This window comes from Homalodisca vitripennis, chromosome 6, assembly GCF_021130785.1.
Source record: "Homalodisca vitripennis isolate AUS2020 chromosome 6, UT_GWSS_2.1, whole genome shotgun sequence".
Classification (NCBI taxonomy): Eukaryota; Metazoa; Arthropoda; class Insecta; order Hemiptera; family Cicadellidae; genus Homalodisca; species Homalodisca vitripennis.
The window spans coordinates 35,855,138-35,876,652 of record NC_060212.1 but is presented as its reverse complement, the minus strand read 5'-3'; the positions used below and the strand labels follow the sequence as shown (position 1 = coordinate 35,876,652).

The 21,515-nt window shown below is 32.4% G+C and overlaps 1 protein-coding gene across 2 annotated transcripts in view; it reads left to right on the top strand.

The window, feature by feature from the left end:
* The window catches only part of LOC124364282 (E3 ubiquitin-protein ligase Su(dx)), a 37,418-nt gene extending 21,011 nt beyond the window's left edge, over window positions 1-16,407 (top strand). Inside the window, exons 10-16 of one of the 2 annotated variants that reach the window (XM_046819631.1) lie at window positions 1,782-2,024; window positions 2,853-3,012; window positions 5,486-5,760; window positions 6,847-6,908; window positions 7,050-7,213; window positions 9,620-9,716; window positions 12,054-16,407. In XM_046819631.1, coding sequence (XP_046675587.1) covers window positions 1,782-2,024; window positions 2,853-3,012; window positions 5,486-5,760; window positions 6,847-6,908; window positions 7,050-7,213; window positions 9,620-9,716; window positions 12,054-12,226 — 1,174 coding nt within the window. In that variant the 3' untranslated portion in view covers window positions 12,227-16,407. Of the gene's footprint in view, window positions 1-1,781; window positions 2,025-2,852; window positions 3,013-5,485; window positions 5,761-6,846; window positions 6,909-6,987; window positions 7,214-9,619; window positions 9,717-12,053 lie in introns of both variants that reach the window. The other variant, XM_046819630.1, reaches the window with a different exon arrangement.
* The last annotated feature ends 5,108 nt before the right edge of the window (window positions 16,408-21,515 follow it).

Genomic DNA, 21,515 nt, shown 5'->3' with positions numbered 1-21,515 from the left:
TAATGAGACAAAAACCAATTTTTGAACAAATATACATTCATATTAATTTATTTATATATATTTTTTTAGTTAAGTAGTGTATTATTTAAAAGAATATTTAATCCTCAGTAAAATAATGGAAAATTGTTGAACCAATTTTTGAACAAATATACATTCATATTAATTTATTTATATATATATATCTTTTTAGTTAAGTAGTGTATTATTTAAAAGAATATTTAATCCTCAGTAAAATAATGGAAAATTGTTTAAACATAATAATATTTACTTGAATTATGTTTTAATGGCCTTTTTCATAATGTAAAATCTTATCTCTGACAAAAATAATCACACCTTAAAATTTTTAAAACAATGTTAGTGATAAAAGGGTTCATAGAGCTCCTGTTGAAATCAAAATGTTCCTTGTAGACATTAGAATAAGTAAATATAGTCGTGTAAAGAACATTTTGTCATCAGGCTTCAGAAATATTTTTCAATGTAAAGTTTGACTTGTCCTATTAATCGATAGTTATTGAAATAATGTAAAGTTAGCATTATATACATATCAGTTACACAATTCATGCAAGTATGATATTAGTAAATAAAAGTTTACTTTGAAATAATAATAACAAATCTATTCAAATTTGCATATCCATTGTCATATTGTTATCATTTAAATCTAGTTCCACAATAAAGTAAAAATAATTCATATCATAGTAGTAATCTTAGGTTCCTTTTGTTTTGGAATGAACTGGTTGTAACTGTATTCATACAATATATAAAGCAACAACAGCACATCACACATTATTATGCTTTTCTCCACGCTTTCTGCTATTGGGGGATTACCAAATGTAGCCTACTTCACAGGTAGCTTACATAAAGGTTCCTACTGATAAACTGTTTATTTATATCTTTTAGTTGAACGTATAAAACGTTTAATCTACTAACACCGGTAAGTTTGGAAATTTACCGTAAAACTGTTTAACCCTTTGAGTGCCAAGAATTGATTGAGTGGGTGTACTGAAAAGTGCCAACGATTTTTCAAGTGGGTGCACCTAAAAGTGCCAACCCTTTTGAAGGCATTTTGCAAGGTTTCAGTAAAAAATACACAGTTTGATTATTTAATAAGCTATCGACATACTTTTTTGCAATTTTTCTCTTAAAACTCTGTCAAATTAACATTAAATAACAAATTTACCATAACATTAAATTTAGAAATATTAAAAATGGACTTACGTAAAAGAATTCCAGAATTTATTTAAATTTCATTTTTTAACCTACGTAATTATCATTACAAAAAAAATCATATCCTTTTCTTTGTCCATATCACTGGTAAGGGTATTCAATTGTCTATAAATCTTGAAAAATGTATATCATTATCTTCAATAATGAGTGAGTTATGCAACGTTTAAGAAACTAATGTCACATTGTTTCCGGTAGGCATGTCAACAAAAAATGTTTATATGTGAGTTCTAGATTGATTTTCGTTGAAGTCAATTGGTTGGAAGTGTACTATATAACAATTTATTTTGATAAGAACAGTTCTTCACAAACAATTTAATATAATATTAGTTTAAAAATATCAAGTTTTCGATTATTTGTGATTTTTTTTCCCTAACGTCTATTAAAATCGGACGTTGGCACTTTTCGGCCAACTTTTGACATTCCGGTAAAATGGGACGTTGGCATTCAAAGGGTGAAGATAATGTTCTGAAAGTTACCCACTGCTCCACTTCAAGGGCAATAGCACAGCATCTCCAGAAAGTCTCCAATAGTTCATGTTGAATTGTGTGTGTTTTCAGACCGAAAGGAGTGTACGGTGTACCGAGAGCGTACGAGAGATCATTCCGCTGGAAGTTGAGTCAGTTCCGGTACCTGTGTCAAAGTAACGTCCTACCAAGTCATATAAAGATCACAGTCACGAGACAAACACTTTTCGATGATTCTTACCACCAGATAATGCGGTTGCCAGCTTACGAACTAAGGAGACGCCTGTATATAATCTTTAGAGGAGAGGAGGGATTGGATTATGGCGGAGTGTCAAGGTAAAATTTCACATATTGAACTCCAAGGTTGATAAAATGTCCTGATCAATACAGTAATTACAAAGTTGACCTTTGAAAAGAAACATTTCACATGTGTATTTTAAAATAATTTCTGCTCTGTTTTATTCTCTGCTTTATATGTTTGTTTTAGTGTGGTACAATCAAGTGTTATTAATAAATTTATTTTGGTAATACAGTCCATCTCACCTATCCACAAAAAAAGACTGAATTCCAATTTCAGATAATTATAAAGCAGTAGGAGAATAAGTATTATTTTTCTTTGTTAAATTCTCAAACGATTTATGTTCAATATACAACACATTGTAAAAGATGCTTTAAAAGTCCAGTATATGAAGTGTGTTCAAAAAGTATTTTACCTTAATCTGGAAAAAGGTTATTCATTTGTCAATTATTTTTAATAAAATTATCTTCAAAATAATTTCCTTAACACTCCAAACACTTTTCCTAGTACTCTTAACGTCGTTCAAAATCTTAATTCATTATCATAGATATAATCAGAGAAACTGTCAAATATTGCTTAATAATTTTTGAAGGCCTCATTTGGAAAGGAATCAAATATAGACATTTGATAGGTAAACACATGTTATTCTCACTCAAATTAAAAAGTAAAAAGGAACACTTTTCCAATGAACATAAAAGCATGTAATGATTACAATAATACATAAGTTATTTAGTTACCATTGATGATTCTACCCTTGACAAATATCGGAGATAAGGTATTTGATAAGTGGGGACATATCAGTAATCTCTCTCAGATATGTTGTGTTTTGCCATCTAATAATAATAATTGTTATTGTCTGCCGACAGAGAATGGTTCTTTTTACTGTCACACGAGGTGCTCAATCCAATGTATTGCCTTTTTGAATACGCAAACAAGAACAACTACAGCCTACAGATCAACCCAGCCTCCTACGTGAATCCTGACCATTTGTTATACTTCAAGTTCATTGGGAGGTTTATAGCAATGGTGAGTAGAGTCTCAAGTTCATTGGGAGGTTTATAGCAATGGTGAGTAGAGTCTCAAGTTCATTGGGAGGTTTATAGCAATGGTGAGTAGACTCTAATGTTCATTGGGAGGTTTATAGCAATGGTGAGTAGAGTCTCAAGTTCATTGGGAGGTTTATAGCAATGGTGAGTAGAGCCTCAAGTTCATTGGTAGGTTTATAGCAATGGTGAGTAGAGTCTCAAGTTCATTGGTAGGTTTAAAGCAATGGTGAGTAGAGTCTCAAGTTCATGGAGAGTTTTGTAGCAATGGTGAGTAGAGTCTCAAGTTCATTGGGAGGTTTATAGCAATGGTGAGTAGAGCCTCAAGTTCATTGGTAGGTTTATAGCAATGGTGAGTAGAGTCTCAAGTTCATTGGTAGGTTTAAAGCAATGGTGAGTAGAGTCTCAAGTTCATGGAGAGTTTTGTAGCAATGGTGAGTAGAGTTTCAAGTTCATTGGGAGGTTTATAGCAATGGTCTCTCCAATGTTGACTAAGATATAGCTTCATGAGATTTTGTAAACTCCTGATGTACATAGATGAATCTTTTCCTTCTTTGGTCTCAAAAAGTTCTTTGACTTTTGGGCTGGCTTAATATCCTCCCTATTTTATTGCTCATTCCTATAAATTAATTACTATGCCAGCCCAAAAGTTGATGAACAGTTTTAAGAAATTAATTGTGTAGGCTAAGCAATGTTTCCATGCAGAATAAACTGGAATACTTTTATGTTAGTTATTGTAGTGGCATCTTGAATAAATAAGAAAATAATTATTAATGTGACATGATACAATACACTTGAGTCAAGACCAGGTAGACTAGGACTTTTATTAATGTTTACAGAAGTACCAACATATAAAGTTAATTTGTTTTAACCTTTTAGGACCAAAGGTTTTCAGATTTTCCTTGGCAACATGATCTCCAAGTTTTTACCAAAATTGGAAAACTGTATCTTCTACCCTAATGTAATTATTATTCATATATTTTAAACTTTTTTATAGGGATAAGTAAATAAAATAAATACTGTGGTTTGTGGAGGAAGACATTTTTTGCCGTCCATATACAATATTTTTTCACAAAAATGTATTATTTTCAGTTAACGCAAATTTGAAAAATATTTATAAAATTGGTACAGTCATACATGTACACGGTTATTTCCAAATTAGTTGTTAAAAATTTTGAGTTATTTGAACAATTTTGTTTAAAAAATTTACTTAATTATGAGAGGAAATAATAATAACACTAAAAATCTGAAATTGTGAATAGACAATGAAAATGTTATTTTTTATTGGTTAACATTTTTATCTTTTTTTAGTAATAAGAAAATAATTAAACTATTCTTAGATCAAAGCCACATATTTTAATAAGCCTACAGCAAAAACTGTTGATGTTTACAAAAATAAATAAATAAAAAAATATTTAACCCTCCTTGTAGTTTTCGTCTAGGTTAGTTATTGTTCGGCCACGACGTATTGTTTTGATTTGTGTTATTATTCAATGTGCGATAGATTCTTGCTTCTTGGGTGTGTATTTTCTATTTTATTATGAGTTGCTACAGTGCTTTAGAGCACTTTCAGGAGGCCTGTAGGGGGAGGCAGAAGAAAGAGGGTAGCGCAGCAATCAGAATCTGACTCTGACTAAGTTTCTTTAGTCAAATGTAAATATGTATATAAACAAAAGGACCATAATAGGATTTTTTTACTATTCATAATTATTATAACAGACATTTAGCTTTTGTGAGGTTATATGTACATCCAAACCAAACTGTTTGAGAAGTGTTTACTTTGAATGTGTCCATTGTGCAAATTTTGGTGTGCGGAACATTTTTTTTAGTTTTTATATTTTGTGTGTGTAGTTTTGTCACTTCAAAGAAGTGACATTTGTATTGTTCACAATTAAATTTGAAAAAATTTGTATATTTTGAAATATTTATAACCACGTTTTAAAACACATTTACAACCTCAACATCTAAAAAAAAAACAAAAATAATTCATCAAGACTTTTTTTAGAGAAAAGTGGTAATTGTTTGAATTATCTTTATTTCATAAAGCATGTTTTTCTAAAAAGAATTATATATAACACATGATCTTTGAATGTATATTTGTATCTAAAAAGTGGCTTTTAAGAAACCACGTATTTTGCTTCAAAACAGCCCAGCACTTTAAAGTGATTTAATTACCACTTGGAGGGTTAAAAAGGGAGGGTTAAAACATTGAAAATCTAATAAATTACCAGCTGGCAGTTGGTATTGAAGTATTAAATTCTATAGTGTTAAATTAACTTTGTAGTTTCTTCCACAGCTGTTATCGTTAATTCCTGTGTGTTGTTTATTGTTCTGGCCATGAAGCAGTAGCCTTCAGCTAATCTGATGTTGCTCTAGAGACAATTTGAATGTCATGGTCAACTAACCATCACAGAAACATGAATCTTTTGATTAAGAGTATGTTTTTTTTTTCACAGGCACTTTATCATGGCAGATTCATTTATTCCGGTTTCACGATGCCCTTCTACAAGAGGATGTTAAACAAGAAACTCACAATGAAAGACATCGAGTCAATAGACCCAGAGTTCTACAATTCGCTGGTGTGGATCAGAGACAATAACATCGATGAGTGCGGACTCGAACTGTTCTTTAGTGTAGATTTTGAAGTGTTAGGGCAGGTCATTCATCACGAACTGAAGGAAAACGGTGATAAAATTAGAGTTTGTGAAGAAAACAAAGAGGAATACATGAGGTAAGTAAAGTATATTCAGAAGTCATTATTATTTCTCCTCGATTGACCAATTAAGACTTTAAATATACATTATACTTGTAAAGGAAGTACGTTACGCTACTTTATAATCTTTTTAATCATAATTTATAGCCAAATTGTTGTTGTTTTGTAAACAATTTTTTGTAGTTAAAATTTGTTATATAAACTCGTGCATCTTTTACAAATTGTAATGATTTCATGGCATTAACTGAAAATGTTTTGAAAAAGTAGTGGCAAACAAAGTGAAAGTGAATTATAAGACATAATAATTGATCATGAATTGTGTCATAATACAAACAGTAATGGTGAAATTTACCATATCCCAAACAAATTACTGAAGGGCTGTGAAAAGGTGTGGAAATTGTGTAAAAATATGTAATTAAAAATAAGCACTTTGTCAATAATCAACAACAAGAATTAACAATAGAAAGTTTATATTAGATAGAATATTATGCTCTAAGTTTTGTGCAAAGTTACCTGTTTTAATATTTTAAACTATAAAAAATGTTCATATATATATATCACTTATGTTGTCATCACTATCTTAACATTTCTTATCTTCTAGGCATGTATATTAAAGTAGTGAGAATTATACAACAATTTACTATTGCTAACGTCTGTAGTCCAATCAAAATCAGAATTTGGATCTTTAATTTATTTCTCTTTTGTACAATTGATCACAAATCAATATCAGTTTACATGTACAAATATCAATCATGATTTTTGAAATAAAGTTTACTTGTCTGTGTCACAATTCACAACATAACAAGCGTTTCCTTTCACAATGCTTTCAGTAGACATCGTTAGTGGCTTTGTAATCTTAATATCATTACCTTTTTCATCCCAAATGACTTTAGTTCAAAACATAAGCAAGTTCTTGAGAGGGTGGAATTAGAGGGAACTAGAGCTGTTATATTTTGGGACAGGTCGTTGGCAGAGGGTCGATGACGAGGGGGATCAAAGACCAGACACAAGCGTTCCTGGAGGGTTTCAACGAAGTAGTGCCACTGGAATGGTTTAAGTACTTTGATGAGAGGGAACTAGAGCTGATGTTATATGTTGTGACAGGTCGATGACAGAGTGGAGGATGACGAGGGGGATCAAAGACCAGACACAAGCGTTCCTGGAGGGTTTCAAAAGTAGTGCCACTGGAATGGCTTAAGTACTTTGATGAGAGGGAACTGGAGCTGATGTTATATGTTGTGACAGGTCGATGACAGAGTGGAGGATGACGAGGGGGATCAAAGACCAGACTCAAGCGTTCCTGGAGGGTTTCAACGAAGTAGTGCCACTGGAATGGCTTAAGTACTTTGATGAGAGGGAACTAGAGCTGATGCTTTGTGGCATGCAGGAGATAGATGTGGAAGACTGGCAGCGTAACACAATCTACAGGCACTACACGCGCAACAGCAAACAAGTTGTCTGGTTCTGGCAGGTTAGTGTATCCTATGGCTCTATTATAACAGTTTTATGTGAGTGTTTGTAGGATATCAAAATATAAACTATTTATTTTTCATTAAACTAATATATTTCATTAAAAATCACTGTACTTGATTGAATTTAATGAGTATACCTGTAACATTAGTTGTACAATATGGTATTAAAAGATACCATAAAATATATGCATACTTCAATTGTGATTATGTTACTATGTTAAATTATATATAGGAGTGCAACTGACATTGCAATAAGCATGCAAGTTCAATTTTGTTTGATGTGGATCCTGTTCAATTATTTAATATTTGCTGTGGAATTGTTTACTAGCCACACATTGGATGTGCCATTTTTATGTACAACCGGATAGTATTAATTATAATAGTTGATCATCTGCTAGTGCGTCTCGTGTAGGAGGCCAACCGCGTTAGTGTAGTAATTACACACACTGCACACTGCAAGATTAACCGCACGATGTACTTGTTAAGATTCAACTGAAATTATACAATTAAGTACAACTTTCAGTTGAGTTAGCCACGCTTACTGGATACAGTGGCTAGTAATTCCTACCAGTACTGATGTCAATTTTTGTTAACTAATTTTTGTTGGCCAGGTTATCCCATCAGTTATAGTTGGTGTCCCATTTGTATGGATAAATAATTGTTAAGGTTATTTTTATATAAAATTGATGTTATGTTTATAATTAATTAATATTTTGATTTTTATACTCAAACATAGGTTAAATAAATTAATGGCTTTTTCAATTTGAAATGTAAATAATATGTACTCTAAGATTGATTATGAATTCAAATTCAAATTTATGTTCACAAATAAATTTAGCTATTATTTCTCATGTTTAAAAAATAAAATCTCCTGTTATTAAATTTTCATTAAGTAATAAATAATATGAATAATAAAAGGATTGTTCATCAACTCATGATTGACGACATCCTCAGTTGAATGTCACCACATGTTCCAAAGATGCGAGATGGGTGTATAGGGTATAAATACTGTTGTCCGTATAACACTATACTGTAATTTTGGCTGTTGCTGCATCAGACATCTATCCTCACTCTTTCGCACTATATCATCGACCAATACGAGGCCAGTACCAGGCACCACGACTATCACCTTATTTGTACGGTCATCACCACGTGTTCCGGACCCATCAAATTCACTGCGTTTTTACGTTTTAAATATATAGATCACTAGCGGGCCCGGCGCGCTTTGCTGCGCATTTCAATAATTTTTTGCAAAAGTTGCCCGCGGCTTCGCACGCAATTTCCCGTTGAAAACAGTACACTATATTCACTTATTCTTTTTCTATCACATTCTAAACATTGCTGAGATAATTGATAGTCGTTCCATCGTGAGCCTCTTGGGCGTATTATGAAGGTATGTACCATATTCCTGCCTCTATCTAGCTGTTACCCACGGCTTCGCACGCAAATCTTAAGAACCGAAGTCCTTATATTACTTAGTAAATTTTTTTTTTTTACTATAATAAATTTTAGATTAAATTAGTTATATCTCCGATGCCACGATTGAGCTTGCTTTGTTGTCTCGATCGAGAGAATATGTACACACGGAGTTTTGAGAACCATACTTCTGTCAAAAAAAACAACTAAGGTTGATTTTATAACATTCTTTATATTTGTAGCCAACGTAAGATAGTAATTATGATATCTGCATTGCTCTTCTGATCAAGCATGAGCATGGTTTATATTAAATAAATATTGCAGTTAAAGGTGAATTTTTACGTCAAATTTGAATTGTATTATCTGGATAGTAAAGTCTATGTTTAACAGTGATTGCAGAAACAGTTTAAACAAAATTTGTCGTTTCTCTTAAGCTTACTCTATGCTTTAAAACTATAAGTGTAATATATGTTTACAAAGAACAGCTGATTAAAAATTTGAAAAGACGTTAACATATGTTTGCTGCAATGCATTTCTTATGGGTATTTCTGTAACCAGTGGGGCGGAATCCTGAATCGGGAAAGGGATGGGCATAGCTTATAAACCTTCTCCGTGGAAAAATACATATACGTACAAATTTTCATCATGATCGGTCCAATAGTTCACGATTCCATAAAGGACAAACATACAAACATTCATTTTTATATATATAGATCATTAAACCCCCTCCAATATAAGTTATCACCAGTACAAATTCCCTTTTAATATAAATTCAGATTAATTTTCCCCATTTATTGAAATGAACCTATGTTTATTTATGATCTGTAACAGAAATTATTTAAGTAATACATTGTAAATTTGTGATCTATTGTGTTATATTTTATAAGTAAATTTTCATTCAAAACTCTTTTAACGAATAACTCTGTGATAAATTTGTAACTAAAATAGTAATTATAATGTGATTATTTAAAAGTAATAATTTTTTTTAGTTTGTTCGTCAAACGGACAGTGAGAAAAGAGCTCGTCTGCTACAGTTTGTCACTGGAACGTGTAGAGTGCCTGTTGGAGGGTTCGCAGAACTTATGGGTAAGTAATTACTTTTAATTAAAAGAAAATGTTAAGCTTTGAGGATATAGAAATAAAATCAGTGAACTTATCTGGAAAAGTGAAAATATTTTATATTGATGCACTTCAGTCTTAAGTACTACCAACAGAACAGATATCAACATTTATACCTATGTAATATCAAACTAAAAATTAAAAAAAATAATTACCAGTTTAAAGAACAAAAACTTTTTCAGAGTTGACAGACTTACCTAATACTTTGTGTGTTCAAAATGGTCCCCTTCTGCATCAGTCAATCTACTTATAAGCCAATCGTTGAAAGCATTCAGGACACAATATTTTGGAATGGAGTCAGATTATTTGGAAATATCATCAATTTCAGTTTCCAAATAAAAGTGATGACTGTGCAATTGTTTCTTCACATTGAAGAATAGCAAGAAGTCACACAACGTTTTGATGCCATCTTCAGCCATAAACTCCTTTAGAAAACATTTTTTGTAGCAGCTTATGAAGAGGCATCGTGGTGCAAAATTAAATCCTATTGTAATGTGCCAAACCCTAAAGAACATCTGGCAAGTATTGTTAAGTGTACCAACACTTTGTGACAATCCTCTATCCCTCCAAATTAATAGATTTCACCAATCCTATACTCCTGAAAAAATTAGCGTTCATTACTTTCTTCAGCGATCGTTGTTTTTTTATTACTCTTGTGAAGAATGGCTCATCTTCAAATCACCCATATGTGCTCTCTCTTCGAGTTGGAACATTATAAAATGGTATGTACATCTCACCAGTGCCAATTTGGAAATAATCTGATGACCACCATTATTAAGCAGTTGGAGCATTTGCTGATTGATCAAGAAACAATTTTTCTGACTTTTAAAAAGTTATGCAAGATTATTCGGACTGCTGCCCTAGGGAAGCTTCAATCACTAAATGGTATCACTAATGGTATCTGTCCTTTTGGATCATAGTGTTGTTGTATGCACATGATCAACATTTTCTGGAGTGACGGCAACGTTTTGTCATCAGAGCACATTATTTTTAGATCAACTCATGGTCGTAACAAATGAGGTATCAGTACTTTTGTGTTTTTACAAGCTATCTTTTATGTGTCTTGACAATTTTTTCTCTTCTCGTACATTTTTATAAAATTTTAAAACTATTTAATTTAGGCAATTTCGAAAGTATCAAAGATAGAATTATTTCTTTTAACAGAAATAAGATATGATGCTCACATGCAAAATTACAATGGCGTAACTAAAAATGTTTCTGAAATATGTTTATTTTTATTAAAAACATAAACAGACACTAAACAAAGTGAAATAGACCATAGTGCATAGTGTTGGAGGAACCCAAATATTTGTCCAGATTTATGAAACATCTTGTATATTCGAGGGGCAATGATGGGAATGATGGTGATTAGAATGTTAAGTTCAGCTCCAATTCACCTTCCACTTAGTTCAGTGCCTGAAGTCTGACGCTGTGACAGATTTGACTCCTGGAGTCTGGAATCAATATCCATATGAAAAGGTCTAAAACAGTCAGCGATGAAGAAGCTCAAAACAAACATCATTTCCACATCAGAGAAACCTTGACTAAAAACAAATGTAATCAAGACGAAGTGGTGTTCTCATTGTCTGACGTTCAATTGTGTACCTGATGAAACAATGAGACAGTGGTGAACTTAACATTCTTATCCTGTATATTCCAACTCATGGGTTAATGAGTTACTAAGAAGGCGGTAGTAGTAATTAGGAATGAAATTGTTACCCTAACAAACGACATTAGCTGAGAGAAACAGGATTTTTCCGGACTTTTGCCCTCATTCAGTAATACAAAAATACAATAACACTACGTTTCGAGATCTGCAACCTGATCTCTTCTACAGGTAAATAACTAACCTAACACATAATTGAAAACTGGGTTAAAATAAACAAATCATACCAGAGCGTTGTGACACGCGTAAGTCAGGAAACACAACCACCATGTTGTGTGTCAACTTCACAAACTTGAAAACATGCACTTATTATAAAACTATATACAACATTAATTATTAAATCTGAACTACAGGATACAAGTCACAATATGTCTGCATTCACCTACGACAATGCTCTGTTATCATTTCTTTATTTTAACGTAGTTTTTAATTATGTGTTAGGTTAGTTATTTACCTGAAGAAGAGATCAGATTGCAGATCTCTAAACTTAGTGTTATTGATTTTTTTGTATCACTGAACGATGGCAAAAATGTCTGGAAAAATCCTGTTTCCTTCATAGTCAAAAACAAACTTCAAACAAAGAATTAGGTGAGACTGCTCCCCGTGTGGGCAAGAGTTAATTGTTTGCTCGGTTCCAGGGAGTAACGGTCCTCAGAGGTTCTGTATAGAGAAAGTGGGCAAAGAGACGTGGCTGCCCAGGTCACACACTTGCTTCAACCGACTGGACCTTCCGCCGTACAAGAGTTATGACCAGATGGTGGAGAAGCTGAACTACGCGATCGAGGAGACGGAGGGCTTCGGACAGGAGTAACTTATCATTCCAGCGGCAGGTTCACACCTCGCACCACACCTTGTACTGTACATTCATAAACTATCCAATTATTTGCTACTGAAAGTTTTATTTTTGCAATAATAGTTAAGGTTTAAGGTATCTTTATATTTTTTTAAACGTGACAGAGATTATATTGAAATCACAGTGGAAATGTATTTTCTTGATAAAACTTTATCCTGCTTACTTAACATAGGTGAAAATTATTTTTTTATGGTGTTATTAATTTATTTTACCAGATGAATACCTGAACATTGTAAATTATATATATGTATATGTAGTTGTTTTAGTTGTTGATTTTAAAGATGTTTATGTTCATAATTATTTTATTTATCTTTATTATACGTTGCTTGTATTTGAAAATAATACTTGAAGGGATGTCATTACTGGATATAATAACTGAACTGAAATAATTGTCGTATTCTTGTTTATAGCACTCTACACCGCTTACGGTGAATGTTAACCGTTGCATCAATATACAATCAAATGTTTGGCCAAGCGTCCAGTGTAAATCATGCATATTTTGTTTTGTTATTAATGTTATTATTATCACTTAGTAGGATTTTAAAATTAGTAAAATATACCATCATTGCAAGTAGCACATTGCTGATCATTATTTGTTATTACTGTTACCAATTTTATGGGTTTCGAGTTAATTTACGGATCTCTTAGTATTGAAAAACACACTGCAGAGAGCACCATTGTGGATGTATGATAATGGAGAAATATTATATAAACGGGTTCTTATGAGGGAAAAAATTGTTCTTATTTTGATCAATATAGGATAATGAATGAGGACATTTCAAAAGCAGTGTATACCAACTACATACGAGTATATACATTTTGGCTTGGAAAAGGAGTATATAAATAGTTTTGATTTTATTGTCTTTACTCCAATAAAACTGTTCTGCTTTAAAGGCCTGTCCTCCTTCAATACTGGTTTTATAATGACACGGGGTCTGAGTTTTGGAATTAGTAAAGAGATGTTAGTTGTATTACGTAGCAAGTACCTTGAAGCTCGACAAATTAATACACAACAAATATAAATAAATTTTACATTAAAATAGTTACAAAGTTTTTAAAAATCAATTCATACTTTGTTAGAGTTTCTAGTGAGTGTGCTGTTATATATTGCTCATGTTAAGCATTTAACTGCACTTTGCGTTCTTCTTGTAATTCATTTTGTAAGCGCATTTTATATTTATCTAAGCGTAAAACGCTTCTCCTTTTTTGCTTCTTTTGGTGCTTTCGCTTCTCTTTCTCTAAACGTTGCTTGCATTGTGTTCTTTCTCATTGTCAGTTTGAATAGCCGAGATCATTACCGTTAATCCGGGTTTATTATTTGAATCCATTTTAATTCCACGCATTATTGTGGAGAAAGTTGGTACAATATAATAGCTATGTTAAATTAATAGTTTATAATTTGGTTACAACCAATTCCTACAAGAGAAAGAAACCATACACACAAAAACTCAGTCACTAAACAATAATAGCTAACTGTAGACAGCTGCTGTAATTAATTGAGTAATCGGTCTAAATATTTTTAAAGTAACATGTCATGGGATTTCAGTTTACATGCAAAATTTCAGCTGGATCGAGTAATGAAGAGTGGTTCAATTAAGCAATTTATTTTTACATAACAACGATATACACACGGAGAGAGTTTGCAAGCTAGTAAATAAGAATTGAAAAATATCATTGAATGGCTAACGTTACCAAAATTACATTAAATTATTTGTCCCTATTTGTTAGTCATTACCGTTAAAGTGAAGTTAAACTTAGTGAAGTTTCGATGTGTTTTAGTTAAAAATTACAAGTGGTAATGTGTACTTGTTCTTTTTACTTTCAGCCTCTTTGCCTACTTTTTTTTTTAATGTTGCGCAGTTTTGTATAACTCTTTTTTTAAACTTTAGATTGTAAAAACACAAACAATAAACACATTGTCCAAAAGCCAGTTTCCAAAAGTGTATTCTCAAGTACAATTTCTTTCACAACTTGTACTTTCATATATATTCAAAATCCTAAATAAGTATAGGTCATGGTATCATCATTAATAAAAGTGTAAATTCTCTGAACCTTTGAAGTGTTGATAGATTTATGATTTTTAAACAATTAATTGTAAATTAAATTTATGTATACAAACATCTGAGTTATTTTTTAGGAAAAACATAATTAATTATAAAAGATTTTTAGAATTTAAGTACATATAGTACATTAGGCAAGCACTACAACATATTTTAAATACTGAATCCAGAATAATTTGTTTAAAGATAATACAAGTATGTATATCAATATTATTGTGATATATATAGAGAGAGAAATAGCTTAATTTGTATTTATATTTTTCTTGTTAGTTTTATCATTGTTTTTAGTTCCTTCAGTTTTTATTAATTCTTGTGAGTGCCATAAAGAGGACTTTTTTTAGAAAACCATGCTAAATGTGCTGATACTCTGACACCACTAAACTGTGCGTAAAATTCACAATCAACAGACATTTTTGTAAATTAAAAATGTTTTTCATATAATGTTTAGTTTTTTTATAATTCATTTCAAACTATTTTTCAGGACCATACAAGGTCATCTGTAACAAAGAATTTAAAAACTACAATTTAATTACAACTAAAATTGATTTAGATTTTTATTGTTATAAGAAAGGAAGGAAAAATATAAAGTCTTGTGTAAACAGTGGAAAATGTTGCTATGGCATATGTTTCCGTTAACACAAATGTAATTTAATTTTGTTGGTTTAGTAGAGGTGTATATAGTGTAAATAATGTATATCAACTTTTGGGCAAATATAAATAAGCGTAAAGATTGGAATTTGGAACCACAATAATATGATTTACCCATTGGCTTGCTAATGCCAACCAAAAACATTAACTATGTGACTGATAAGATAAGAAAGAATTCTAAGCATGTTCAGTGTTGCTATCTAGCAGACAACAGTATAACTACATAGTCAAAGTTTCGTAATGAGACTATCCCATCCGTTATATCCATCAGTTAACTCTCGTTTTAGCATGCTAATGTTTTAATATTTCATTTATTTAATGAATAAACATTGTGTACTCTACAATCCTGTTAAACTGCTTGTTTGGATTGTGTACATTTTCCCTAAAAAAATATTTAACTCCATAAAGTGTTTTCAAAAAACTAATGTTAGAATTGATATTTCACATTTATTACATTACAGCAAATAAAAATGTCCCCACAGTTACATTATTTGTTAAAGTAATAAAACAAATAGTTTTATACAATTTAAGATTTTATATGGTTTAGGTCAATTTATTGGTTTTTTTTCTTGTACAAACATTTTTTCTATTGCCCATTTATTTATTTTGCCAGGTGTTCCTCACATGTGTCTTACAATATGAATTAGTTGAAATATGTTTTGCACAATGTTTTTTTTTTATCTGTGGCACTCACAGGGTTAATAATTTTGTTATAATTTAGTCATAGGGAAAAGTCAGCGTTTTAATTATATATAATTTAAAATAGCTAACTACTATTCTCAAAATTTAAATGTACTTAGATCGACTTAACAAATTTAAACAGTTAAATTGTATCTGCTACATATATGAGAATAAATACAAGACTCTAATAAACACAATCTTTGTACCTTTCCAACAAGAAAATATGAAACTTGAACTTTTGATCGTAGAAAGTGATTTATGTAACTTATACTTTGTATATCTTTGGCTTATAATAAATTATATGTGTATAGTATGTTTTGCAGCTGTAATCTTTGTTTAGATTCTTTTAGTTGTTGAATTGTACTCAAATACTAAGACTATTTATATTTTACTTACTATAGTTTTCGGGTGTATTATTTCATTTTATATTTTTAAAAGGTATTCTATGTGATGTAAGTATTTTCCTTATTTGATATTTGGATTGTTACATTTTACACAAATCGCTAATGGTGTTTTAAAAATCTATTATCTTTTATTTCTTAGTACTTTGAGTTAGCAAACACGTTTCTTAGTGTAGTACATTATAAATAACATTTGATAGTTTAGTCTTGGAACAGTTTATATCAGATTAAGTGATCGCGAAAAAATTCCAAATTATGATTGTATCAGTGATGGTTGGACATAATTATGTAAATAGTAATGATGTTATAGTTTGTAAATATAAATAAAATGTTGATATATGTTTTATTATTGCTGATTTGTTGCTTTAAAATCAATAATTCTGGAGTGGACGGTCAAATACTTCTGGGAGGTGGATTAATTGCTCACGGTTGCAAATTAGGCAAAGGTGCATGAGTATATTTTTTCAAATTCTGTTGTTGCCTCTTAATACTTAAAATTCACTTAAGCCATTGTGGATCACTGATAAAATATCTCGTCATGCAATAGCTGGGCCTAGCTTCGTGGTGATCAGCTCAGTTCACTGACCTGTAGATGGCGTGAGCAAGATTACTAGCCTACTGAATGTTCTTAACAATGGTCTTTATTTAGTTTTCTCAAACATATTTGTAAATATTCTAAAGATCACAGTTTTTTTTATATAGAAGTTGAAAAATCAGCTGAATTCACTCTCTGCTGTGTAGCACTACTGATTTATTGTTTTAATCTGCTGTTTTTCAACAGCAACTAAATTTCACATTTTACGTATTGGTTTCATGTAATAACAGTAACAATAATAGCAATACGGTTCTGCTGCTGACACATAAATTAATTCGCACCCGCTGGGACACATACAGCCAAACAAATTGATCCGCAATGGGTTACTCAAAAGTTATATTTTTATGTACAGTTTTAGTTGGCTAGATTAAAAAAACTGTTTCAGATATTTAAAAGAAATTTTCATAACTTGTTTTCATAAAATAATAAGTGTAGTTTAGAGAAATATTTAAGTTCTAATTTTGGAGACAATAGGTCAGTGTTTCCCAAACTTTTTGGACTCAAGGCTCCCTTTATGTTTGTACCACTTTCCATGGTGCCCCACCTCCTCAGCTCTCATCTCAATAGAGTCGATGAAGAATAACAAAGTATTTTTACTTCTTAATTTGTGGTGATTTTCACCAGATATTAATTCTATTAGGGGGTAACCCAGTGAACAGAGGGGCAGATGATTAATTGATTTGTGACTGAGAGAGAGATAGAGAGGAGTTGGGCAGAATGATAAGGTCTGCAGGATAAGTGCAGTGGAGTCGTTCAGGTGATGTCGACAGGTACGCATCAGGAGGAGTACAAGGTATTCAGTGAATCTGTCAGCTTGCTGTGGGGTGTTGTCGACAAGGATAATTTGAGTGTTATTTATATGATTGGCATTACTATTAGTTTTGGTAATAATAATTGTGAAAATGGCTAAGTTTAATAATGATGATTAAGTAGGTCAGGGGGTGGTGTATGACAGGCTGTGCTATGGGATTAATTTGAAATTTAATGTTTGGGTTAGGAGGTATAAAAATTGTAGGTTTTGTAGTTGGTTTTTGTCTTTAAATAACTTTAAGGTTATCAAAAATGGCTGGCTGTTCTCTCACCAGATCTACCTCTTGGTATTCACGCTTTGACTGACGTTGCTACCTGTTAGGTCGTGTCATTATTTTCTAATATCTATCCAGGGTCCGGCGTAAATCTACAAATTCACATAATAATTAATTCACATTAGTAAATATATAAAGGGAAGTAAGTAAAGTAAAAAAGCGTTTAACATTTCAAGTATTGTTTTAATAATTCAATGATTGCTTCATAAATAATAATATATAAATATATAATAATAAATAAATAGTTTAGCTACCCAGATTATAAATCTACTCAAATTCATCACAGTTTGTAATATTCGTTTAAAGTTTCTCAAAAAACAATTGGACATATTTGCTAAAAGTCTGGGAAGGATGAGATTTTTTCCCTTAATTACTACATCAAAATCTGGACTCATGTTCGAAAAGAGTCGACATAAAGATATTCATTAAAATGCACTGTTGTAAAATCTAGTGTGTTCACCTTTAGCCATGATAACCTTCCGCAAATTGAGTTTCTTTTTAAAATCTTCCACTTTGTCTGACAGATATTCGTCTTCTTTTCTTGCAATTACTTACTTAGTATGTTCAACTTTTCAAACAATTCAGCAAGAAAAGCTGTTGTCGACAGAAAGTTCTTATCAATAAATGTATCAGCAATAACATGGTTTTTATCCTTCTGGTAAGCATATATTTCATGTCTCAGCTCAAACACTCTAGAAAGGGGGTTACCAAGAGATAGCCAACAAGAACTACAAACTGTAGAATAAAACATGAGCGGTCGGTTCCATGTACTTGTACAATTGTTGAAAAAATGTTACTTTTAAAGAGAGTTTTTAAAAAGTAGTTGATTGCACACTTACCAATGTTAAGTATGTAATGAAACTCCTTAATGAGATGTTCAGTAAGGCTTCTCTGTGGATCATGCAATGGATCTAAATCACAATGGTCGCTTTTGCCTGAACGGAGCTTGAAGTTCCCCTTTTCGATCCGCCATTGAACTGACACTATCACAGTATTTGCCAATCAATGTCATGCTTATTGGCTTGTCTGGGTGGAGTCATATGTATTGTCCAGACAACACGTTCCAAGAAATGGTGGTAAGTGCACCTGCGAGTCTCTCAGCAGATTGACCGTTGTCAATCAGGCCCAGTTTGATTTATGGAAATGGGAATATTTTAAAATGATAAAAATGTATAAATAATGATGACAAATATCTCAAAAATGGCTCTGCGTTTATTGAACGCAAATTAAACAATCCTTCCAACTGGGTGGTAACATTGATGGTAACTACCATCAATATTAACAAGAACTCTTGAAGGGATGTTTTATGGTGAGGTTTCTTGACAACCGCAGGACACTAGTTTCCTAATTTGCTCGTTTTTTGATAGGATTTTATGGATGAAAAACGATTTGTAAGATAATGTTTTCCTGGCGATTATCACTCTCCAATAAAGTTAAGAGGAAATTACATTTACTAAGCTGAAAGAAAAACAGGATTTGTGATTGATTGTCACAATAACACTGAAGATTTGAGTTATTTAAGGGTTTTTAGCATTCAATTTAAAGTTTTAAATTTTCCCTAACACGAAGACCTATAAATTTATAATTAATAAATAATTAGTTAAAAATATTCATATTGTAAACCAACTGTGATTGGATAATAAAGGGAAGGAGTTATGGTTATTCTTAACAAATATTGATATTTTTATATTATCTAGACAAGTAAATATTCAGATTTAAGAGAACATTTTTATTGTTATATTAAAAAATTATATGACATTAAATAATAACAATTACAATTATGAAGAGCCAGAGACAGAATAAAGGAAACTTGAATCCATTAATCAGCAGCCCCAGTGACTTGTATTCAACTGCAGTGTTCTAAATGAAAGCAGACGGCCAATAGTGCAGTGGCAATGTTGGCAACTAGTAAACATCCACGACGGAACTTCAGTACCTGGTGTGTGTGTTCAACGGGACTTCAGATTTGTTAATCAATAGTACAGCGGCCGCAAACTGGAATTTAGGCAGCGGGTGTGTGTCTTCGACGGTTCTTCAGATTTGATAATCAACAGTGCAGCGGCCGCAAACTGGAATTTAAGTACCTGGTATGTGTCTTCGACTGTTCTTCAGATTTGATAATCAATAGTGCAGCGGCCGCAAACTGGAATTTAGGTACCTGGTGTGTGTCTTCAACGGGACTTCAGATTTGATAATCAAAAGTGCAGCGGCTGCAAACTAGAATTTAGGTACCTGGTGTGTGTCTTCAACGGGACTTCAGATTTGATAATCAAAAGTGCAGCGGCCGCAAACTGGAATTTAGGTACCTGGTGTGTGTCTTCAACGGGACATCAGATTGCATGGACAGTGCAGCGGCTGCAAACTAGAATTTAGGTACCTGGTGTGTTTCTTCAACGGGACATCAGGTTGCATGGAGGACGGTGCAGCGGCTGCAAACTAGAATTTAGGTACCTGGTGTGTGTCTTCAACGGGACTTCAGATTTGATAATCAAAAGTGCACCGGCCGCAAACTTGAATTTATGTATCTGGTGTGTGTCTTCAACAGGACTCAGATTACATGGAGGACAGTGCAGCGGCTGCAAACTAGAATTTAGGTACCTGGTGTGTGTCTTCAACGGGACATCAGATTGCATGGACACTGCAGCGGCTGCAAACTAGAATTTAGGTACCTGGTGTGTTTCTTCAATGGGACATCAGATTGCATGGAGGACGGTGCAGCGGCTGCAAACTAGAATTTAGGTACCTGGTGTGTGTCTTCAACGGGACATCAGATTGCATGGAGGACAGTGCAGCGGCTGCAAATTAGAATGTAGGTACCTGGTGTGTTTCTTCAACGGGACATCAGATTGCATGGAGGACAGTGCAGCGGCTGCAAACTAGAATTTATGTACCTGGTGTGTGTCTTCAACGGGACTTCAGATTGAATGGAGGACAGTGCAGCGGCTGCAAACCAGAATTTAGGTACCTGGTATGAGTCTTCAACTGTTCTTCAGATTTGATAATCAACAGTGCAGTGGCTGCAAACTGGAATTTAGGTAGCTGGTGTGTCTTCAACGGTTCTTCAGATTTGATAATCAGTAGTGCAGCGGCCGCAAACTGGAATTTGGGTTCCTGAAGAGTATCCACAATTGAATTTGGACTAGATGACTAATTTCAAAGCGCCTGTCAATTTTAATTTTTGGCACGTGGTGGTAAGTATCCTTGGTAAAACTTATAAATGAATGATGAAGCCGTCAAGCAGGAATTTAACATCAACCATTTTCTTTGAATTGTGATGGGTGCTGTTGATCTGTTAGTACGGTCCCTGGGGCTTTTGATTTATTTTCTTTGCATTTCCATTCTTTACTCTTCATATTGATTTTGATTTAGCAGGAATGTCAAATTTTAGAAACTGCCTTTACTATGGCTTTTTGAATTTATATAGTCGTTTCAATCTCTGTTTTGCACATCAGAGCATAGGCACATCAGGATTTTTTTACTAGATACTAAAGAATTTAACCAGACTTGCTTCTTATGTCACTTTTGAAATTTGAATGATTTTTACTAAGTTATTTCTATGGTTACAACATTTTCTAATTGTTTATTTTGAAACGCCTTAGAGATCGGAATAAATACCTTTCACCTGTAAAAGTTCTACCCTTAATAAGGCCCATAGTATAAGGGGAACAACTCCATTTATATTAATAATAGAATAATAAAAATTTTGAAATTTAATTACTTTAATAAAATTGTTACAGCGTCTCTGCAGCAATCTCTTTTGTTTATGCACATTCAAGT